This window comes from Drosophila teissieri, chromosome X, assembly GCF_016746235.2.
Source record: "Drosophila teissieri strain GT53w chromosome X, Prin_Dtei_1.1, whole genome shotgun sequence".
Taxonomy (NCBI): Eukaryota; Metazoa; Arthropoda; class Insecta; order Diptera; family Drosophilidae; genus Drosophila; species Drosophila teissieri.
Genome location: NC_053034.1, coordinates 11,845,741 through 11,853,893, shown reverse-complemented (window position 1 = coordinate 11,853,893; position 8,153 = coordinate 11,845,741). Strand labels below are relative to the sequence as shown.

General features: G+C 47.4%; 3 protein-coding genes across 3 annotated transcripts; 2 read left to right on the top strand and 1 right to left on the bottom strand.

The window, feature by feature from the left end:
* Nucleotides 1–425: 425 nt before the first annotated feature.
* On the top strand, nucleotides 426–1,539 carry LOC122624432. The gene has a single exon (XM_043803966.1). The coding sequence runs from the start codon at nucleotides 701–703 to the stop codon at nucleotides 1,397–1,399; it is 699 nt and encodes a 232-aa protein (XP_043659901.1). The 5' UTR covers nucleotides 426–700; the 3' UTR covers nucleotides 1,400–1,539.
* Nucleotides 1,540–1,649: 110 nt separating this feature from the next.
* Nucleotides 1,650–5,981, bottom strand: LOC122623143 (structural maintenance of chromosomes protein 3). Its single transcript, XM_043802115.1, has 5 exons — nucleotides 5,862–5,981; nucleotides 5,671–5,785; nucleotides 5,453–5,592; nucleotides 2,267–5,386; nucleotides 1,650–2,203 (listed from the first exon to the last, which is right to left on the bottom strand). Exons 1-5 carry the CDS (start codon nucleotides 5,874–5,876, stop codon nucleotides 1,991–1,993), a joined length of 3,603 nt encoding a protein of 1,200 aa, XP_043658050.1. The 5' UTR covers nucleotides 5,877–5,981; the 3' UTR covers nucleotides 1,650–1,990.
* Nucleotides 5,982–6,202: 221 nt separating this feature from the next.
* LOC122624297 (ubiquitin-conjugating enzyme E2 G2) lies at nucleotides 6,203–7,664 on the top strand. The gene is made up of 4 exons (XM_043803790.1): nucleotides 6,203–6,527; nucleotides 6,590–6,671; nucleotides 6,753–7,012; nucleotides 7,140–7,664. The coding sequence occupies exons 1-4, from the start codon at nucleotides 6,485–6,487 to the stop codon at nucleotides 7,256–7,258; spliced, it is 504 nt and encodes a 167-aa protein (XP_043659725.1). The 5' UTR covers nucleotides 6,203–6,484; the 3' UTR covers nucleotides 7,259–7,664.
* Nucleotides 7,665–8,153: the final 489 nt, after the last annotated feature.

The following is an 8,153-nucleotide window of genomic DNA, read 5'->3' as shown; positions in this document are numbered from 1 at the left end:
GACCGTTTCGCCTTGTCTGAAAATATGAAAAAGCTCAGTTGAAAATAATACCATAGGGATGGAACAAAATGCAACTAGCAGTTTTATTTAAATTGGGTTCAGAAACTTAAACAAACCAGTAATTTAAGCTTAAGTACCAACAGTGGCATTTTCACAACCTTATCAATGTTGAGCATTAAATTGGCTAGACTTTAGCTATATAATACAAAAGTACTAGAACATAAAAAAAAATTGTATTCGTTTTTGTCTACGTTATGGCTAGTTTATTAAATTAAAGTGCAATGTATGATTAACTATCTATTCTGAACATTTTTATTCTTCCTAAGTACAACTGCACTTTCGTGAATTTGTTGCAATGATGTTTTTAGAACAGATAGATTCCAAGACTCTGTCCACACTATTGCCGAATCCGTTAAATTATCGAGAATATACGTCCAGAAAAACAATTCAGCCATAAACCACCTAAAAAATCCATGCAAAAGTGGGAAAACGATACCGATTTAATATCGACGAAAATCTTGTTATTGTTTTGATTCAACAAATAATTAATAGAATTTGACTAAAGACCCTTTAACCGCCGTTACATTGGCACTGGACTTGGCCGAGGAATAGAAGTCGCATGTCCAGAACGTGGACAGAAGATTCACCACTTTGAGGTGGAACAACCGGCAACCGGCGTGACCGCTATCAAGTCAAAACAATGGTGACCAGCAGAAGACCTCCGCTGATGCATGGTCCCTTGCCGGGGTCCAGTGGTGGCACCTCCCGCCTAGCCCTGTGTCTGATCCACTTCGTCCTGGCCGTGATCTCCGGCTTTGGACTGAAACGGAGCACCGGCAGCAAGGCGATGGCCGCTTTTGGAATCTACTTTGGCCACAGCCTGCTCTGCCTGCTGCGGCACACCCATCCCAATCCGGGTGCAGTGCAGCGGCTGTTGTGCGACAAGTCGAGGCGTTACTCCTGCGTCCTGTTCGTCACCCTGGTGGTGGGTGAGCTGCAGACCGTGAATCCGGCCACCCGAATGGGTGACTTCTTCGGCGCCGACTGGGAGCGACTGGCCTTTGGACTGTGGAGCGCTGTACTGGCACTTGCAGTCACCAGTTTGTGGTTTGGCAGCAGTCGCAGTCCATTGGGTGCCACATTCATAAAGCTGGATGCCGCCCAACTGGGCCTCTGTGTTCTGTGGAATGTCCATTGCCTTTGGCGCATTGCCATCGTCGACGAGCACTGGTGGTCACTTGGCCTGGCCCTGCTCGTTCTGCTCAATCACTTTGTCCTGTGGCGATTGCCGCTGCACTACAACATCAGCCAGTTGGAGGTGGCTACCGTGGGCATGTGCTTCAGCACCATCTTTGCGCTGAATGCCATCCAGGAGCAACTGGACGCTGTGACCAGCTGAGGGCAGCTGGTCGGGTAACCAGGGACTGGAGCCTTGATTGCCCAGGTCTAAAGCACTCATTTAATTATTAGATGCACGTTGTTGAACAATATTTTTCGTAATAAACCAGACTTCTTTTTTGGAAAAGATTTTTCGAATACTGTGTACTTGTACATTGTCATCATTCATAAATGTGGAATTTTGTTTTAAGGGTTTACAAAAAATCGTTTTTTCTATTAGCTAATCTGAAAAGAAACATACATTTAAAAGGTTTCGTTTTGCATACGCTTTTTAATACACATTTTTATTTTAAATATAGTTTAAGTTACTTCTCTATGCTCTTTATTACATATTGATCTGGGGTTGGAGTTGGTCTACTCTCCATTTTTTGTCGGCAGCTCGATGTGTTTCACGCAAACGAGCACGGTCCAACCGAAAACTAACTTCATTATTAAGGAAAATTAATTGTAGCAAGTATCGTTAAAAGGAAATTATATATATGTATACGATTCAGAAGAATGTGAAAATAAATCTTAGGCCTAAGAAACTAATAATTGGGACGAGGGATGGTTGTGGTGGGTTAAGGGATGAGGTTTTGGGCGGGGAAATTTCCTAGGCGTGGGTGCTGTCGTCCTCGACAAAGTCCTTGGCCTCCTCCCTGGTCACACAATCAATGTGGCTGACCTTATTTCGGAATCGCACGCCGTAGAACTTGTGCGCGTTTTCCAGCAATTCCGGCCGGAAAGTTGTCGTAATGAATTGGGCAGTGTCGCTGAGCTCGTGGATCATGTTCGCCACCGCTTTTCGATGCATTGCATCCAGGGCCTGCACAAAACAGTAGTAGACCATTAGTCAACGAAACAATGTGTTGGGTAATGTTTGACTTACCTGATCTATCTCGTCAAAGAGGTAGAAGGGAGCTGGATCGCACTTTTGGATGGAGAAAATGAGGGCCAGGGCGACAAGCGACTTCTGCCCACCGGACAGCTGGTTCATCTCACGCATCTCAGCCTCAACGCCGGTGAACGAAACCCGAATGCCGATCCCTGTAAAGGCATCGGAGTTTTCCACCTCCTTTTCCATCTCGTCGCCTTCGTTATCCTTGGTCTTTAGGATGAGATAACCCGCACCCATGGGCACCAGCTTCTTAAACACCTTGGTAAAGTTCTGCGCCACTTGTCGGAACGTAAACTGTATGGCCTCAACCTTTTGCATCTCCAATGACTGGATAAGCATGTGGATCTTCTGGTCACCGATGTCGAGCTCCTCTTTGCGCCGATAGAGCTTCTCCTTCTGCTCGGAGAAGCTCAAGAACTGGTCCAGGGCTTTTTTGTTCACATGGTTATACTTCTTTAGGTGCTGGTTTGCCTTCTCCAGCTCCTTGAAAATGTTTTTCAGGGACATTCGGGTGTAGGCGGGATCAACTAGCGGCACGGCGCCCAAACTGGCGATCTTTTCCGTGCACTCGTCGATTTTCTCGTTGAGCATGTTCTCCTTGGTGGACCATTTCTCCAGCTGCTTGGAATCTTTGTTAAGATTCTCCTCGGCATCCTTCTCCTTGCGCACGTGCGTTTCAAGCTCCTGCTGCAGCTCCTTTTGCAGTTGCACGGCCTCCGTTACCCGCTTTTCGATCTCCTCCAGATCGGCGTTGACCTTCTTGATTCTCTTCTCGGCGGAAACCAGTTCCGTTTTGCAATTGTTAAGCTTCCGCTTGCGATCCTCCACGGAAATCTCCTGCAGCGCCTGGATCAGTTCGTCGCGACGCCGGAACAGATTGTTGATCAGCAGGTTGTCCAGCTTGTTCTTGCGCACCTCGAGCTGCATACGCTGTGTAAACGCTTCCTTGTTTTCCTGGTTCAGTCGACGGATGTCGTCGTTCAGCTGGTCAATCTCACGCTGATCCTGCGACGACAACGTGGACATCAGCTCCTGCTTTAGCTCCGCCTCCAAACTAGACTTGGTGCTATTCATGGACTCCAATGAGGCCTTGCACTGGGCCAGTGAGCGCTCCTTGGGCGCCCGGTACTGCTCGATGCGCACCAGCTCCTCCTTCATCAGACGAATCTCGCCCTGGACTTTTTCGAACACATCTTTCGACTTGCCCTGCTTCGTTTCTGTCTTTTGCATCTCGGATACGATTGAGTTAATGTTGTTCTCGGTGGACTTGAGTTCGTTTCGCAGCTTGCTGAGTTTCTTTTCGAACTCAGCTATCTGGCTGGTGTATTCTGTGCGCTTCTTTTGCATCTCCAGACGGGAGCGTGATGTATTGAAATAGCCGCCGGTGAGAGATCCCTTGGAGGACACCTGATCTCCGTCCAGCGTAACGCAATCCAGCCCTGTGCTCTTTGCCAGCTCGGTGGCACGCTCTAGATTTCTGCAGATTAGCGTTTTTCCAAAGATATACCTCAGCGCTTTGTCGTGCTGTTCATCGTACTTCAGCTTGGAGATCATGGGTATGGAGTCGGGGTCATCCGGATAATCGTGTACTTTCACCTGCAGCCGGTTTAGGGGCATGAAGGTCACCTCACCCGGTAGTTTCAGCTTATTCATCTCCTTGAGGATTTGCGTGCCCTCGTATTCTGACTCAACAATGTGATGGAATAACCGATTGGCGGCAGTTACCTCCACGGCCGTGTAAATGGTCTTGTCGCAGCTGAAGTTCTCGATGACGGGTCCATAGTAGGCTCGGGCAATCTCCGCCGATTGGCCCCCACGTTCCACAAAGCTGTCAAGAACCTTGCGCACAGAATCGCAGCCGTTCAGGATCGGCTTGCCAGCCATGCTGCGCAGCGCCTGGTCCGCCCGCGATAGCTCCTCCTTGTGCGTCTGCAGCTGCTGCGTCATCTGTGTCTCCTTGCGCCACAACTCGTTTCGCATGGACTGGTGCTGGTCCTTGGTCTTCTTTAGCTCGTAGTACTTCTTGTTGTGCTCGTCGATCTGCAGTCGAAGTTGCTCCAGTTCCGACGAGTGCTCCTCGATCTTCTGACCCAGATCCTTTTCGGAGGTAGCGTCCTTCTTAAGATCCTCCACGAGTTTTGCATGGTGAGCGATTTTATCGCGCGTCTGTTTGCTAATGGACTTCAGCTCGTTGGTGATCCACTTGTCGCGATCTTCCCTAGAGGAGAACTGAGAGCCGCGACCCTGCTTGGCGTAAAGCTCCTTGCGCTTCTGTTCCTTGAGTTGCAGCTCCCGGGAGCAGTCCTCCTCCTTGCGCTTCATTGCCTCGTACTTGGGCTTTACGTCGTCCAGTTCCTTTTCGCGCTCCGCTATTGTTACTTTAAGATTTTTAAGCTCCTGGTCGGCCCGCTCCTTGGACTTGTTGTCGCCCTGAACCTCGTCATTAAGATCGACAATGGTCAGGTCCAGTTTCGTCTTCTCGCGCAGCAACTGTTGCTGCTCCGTCATCAGCACGGAGCGCTCCTCCTTGGTGCTCAGCACTTTCTTCTTTGCCTCCTTAAGGTTCTTTTGCACATCCTTGATCTTCTCTTGTGCCTTCTGAATCTCGATATTGTAGATTTTATTCTTGTCCGATGAGGATTTGCGCTGCAGCTGGAGCTCATCGAGAGCCTTTCTGGTGTCCTTTAGCTCGGTTTCGTAGCGTATGTACTCTAGGGTGCGCCGCGTCTTGTCCCACTTCTGGTACTCCTTTAGCTCTTCCTTCTCTTCTTCGAGCGTCTGGAGCCGATCCTCGATGGTCTTCAGGTACTCGCTGATTTTCTCCACCTTGCTATCCGTCTCCCGCAATAGATTTAACGACTCCTCCTTGCGTTCGTCGTAAACTCGCGTTCCAGCGACCTCGCGGAGCAGCTTGAGACGATAGGAATCCGCTGCTGTTGCCATCTGATTGATTTTGCCCTGCTTGACAATGTAGTAGGGATTTGAACTGGAAAAACCAGCCGATTCCAACAGATTGACCACCTCATTGCGCGGCACCACCTTCTTGTTGAGGAAATACTGGTCCTTTTTGGCGCCAATCACGCGCCGCAGGAAGATCTCCTCCTTGTCGATCTGTAAAATAAGCGTAGCGTTAGGGAGTGCCTCCAAGGCAGTAGATTACTTGGTTTGACTACTCACTGGAACTCGGTTGTCCGAATTGTCGAAGATGATCTCCACATAGGCGGAGATGACGCGGGCACCTGTTCCCTCGTGCAGCAGCGACTGGCGCTGCTCCGGCCGCAGGTGGGTGAACTCATCGCTTAGCACAAACTGGATGGCTGCAAAGTGGAAGAGGGACAGCATTAGAACCGATTAGATATGGATAGCGGAACAGACAGGCTGAAGCAGCTACTCACCGTAAAAGAAGTTGCTCTTCCCGGAGCCATTACGTCCAACAACAACGTTATGGCGCTTGTCGAATGGTTCCACCACCGTCTGGTCCTTGTAACTCTTGAAGCCTTGTATAATAATCTGCAATTGAGGGGGGATTTCAGATCTCCGGTGTCCACCGGGTAGCCAGGAGCATGCCCATCAGTTTAACACTCACCTGCTTGATGTGCATCTTATTATATACGATTTTTTGCACAAAATCGCGCTCTTTTTGTTTTACAACAAATACATAAATAATATCGACTCGGGCAGCGATTTATCGATGTTCGCATTTTACTCTCGATGTAATCGATATCGCACTCTGAACAGCATTCGCTTGCAATCGAACAAAAAATTAAATTATACCTCAAAATTAATAGAAGTTTTTTTTAATTAATGTTATAATCGGAAACATTATTATTAATTTAGTGCAAGCTTACAAAAAATAAGTTAAGTTAGAGGCTTAAGCCTGCCGTAATCGAATCGAACCGATTACCCTTGCCAGTTTAGTCAGTAGAGATATATTGCCATTGAAAACCATTCGATACATTCGATATAAATAAACACGAAAGTTTTGTGTTTATTATATTACGACGTGTCTGCATTTTGACCCGTGCCCGAGGATCTGGAAAGTGCGCGATCGCCGCCAAAACAAGCAGGACACCATCTGGGTGTAGCAGGAGCAGGAGCAGGTGGACAGGACACGGCGGAGCAGCTGAAGGAAACGCAAAGGAAGTGGTCACAGTGGGGAGAAGGAGCAAGTGAACTCAACCATCATCATTACCATCGATCACATCCAGGATGGCTGGGTCCGCACTGCGCCGCCTGATGGCGGAATACAAACGTGAGTCGAAAGTCCACAGGGCGAGAAGAACTTTCCCTTACCACCACTTCAATCCTCTCCAGAGTTAACACTTGACCCGCCCGAGGGCATTGTTGCCGGCCCCATCAGCGAGGACAACTTCTTCGAGTGGGAGGCATTGATTGCGTGAGTTAAGATCAGCATACGATCGACATGTACACCGATAAGGGACAGATTCACCTATATTTTGCCCTTTGCCCTTTGCAGCGGACCTGAGGGCACTTGCTTCGAGGGCGGTGTGTTCCCCGCCCGGCTCGTCTTTCCGACCGACTATCCCCTGAGTCCGCCAAAAATGAAATTCACTTGTGATATGTTCCATCCCAACATATTCGCCGACGGGCGGGTCTGCATATCAATACTACACGCACCCGGCGACGATCCCATGGGCTACGAGCTATCCGCTGAGCGCTGGAGTCCTGTCCAGAGCGTGGAGAAGATTTTGCTTAGCGTGGTCAGCATGCTAGCGGGTAAGAAGAAATTACAATAATAAGCTTGATGGTTATTCCTTAGGTTAATTTGTTTATTTGTGTAGATTAATTGTTCCTGACTTAATTTCTTCTAATAACTACTGTTGTCGTTTATTTTTCCCCACAGAACCCAACGATGAGAGTGGCGCTAATGTGGATGCAGCCATTATGTGGCGCGAGCAGAGAGATGAGTTCAACGCCATCGCCCGACGGCTGGTGCGCAAAACCCTTGGTTTGCCACCGTAAATGATCAACGCGCACTGGAAATGGACCATGTCCGCCACCGTCGACACATACTTTCTACCCTGAGCAACACGATTCCAAGATTGCGCCCTCAACAACATGCTAACACATTATTTCCTCAAAACTCCCTCGTCGAGCTAACCGACAAACACGTTTCAAATTAGCAAAAATAAAGAACCTAGCATCAAAATCGACTATCGAGCACAACCAGGCAGCAGATCGCACCCTCTCCAGTATATCCAGCACACTGGCTGCTTCAGCGGACTTAACAGGAGGGCCTATCACCTAAAGTACTTCACTGGTAGTTAGTCACGATGCAAGGTGCAAGGTGAAGGCAAAGTGAGGAGTTGGCAAGAAAAATTAAAATGCTTATATTTCCTATTAATAAAAGTTTATTTTTTTATGTTTATATTTTTCGCAAGATATATTTTGTATACACGAATTATAAAGATGCTGTTTTGAAAAGTTAAATATGAAGTACGAACAATCAAGTGCAAATTCGAAGTATGATTGAAGCGTTTCCAACTTGCTAGTTCATTTTTATTAGGCATTATGTTTGGTTTATATATTCACTAGATACTTAATTAAAACTAATTTCATCATTTTCGACTGATCACTAACTGAAATCCCACTAGAAAATGATCGCCAACCTGAAATTGCCCTATGTATTCATAAATTACTACACAATTGTAAATGTTTTCATTCGATTAAGTAAATTGATTAATGTTCACTTTGATAAGGCATATGACTGTATATATGTATGTATATTTATATGTTTATAGGTAGGTGGTAAATGCACTCCCATACATTGGTCAAGTGTCCACTGGTATGAGGGTAATATAGTTATCTAATAGTTGTTGAAGGTTACTAAGCCACACGAATTTCAATTGACCGAGCC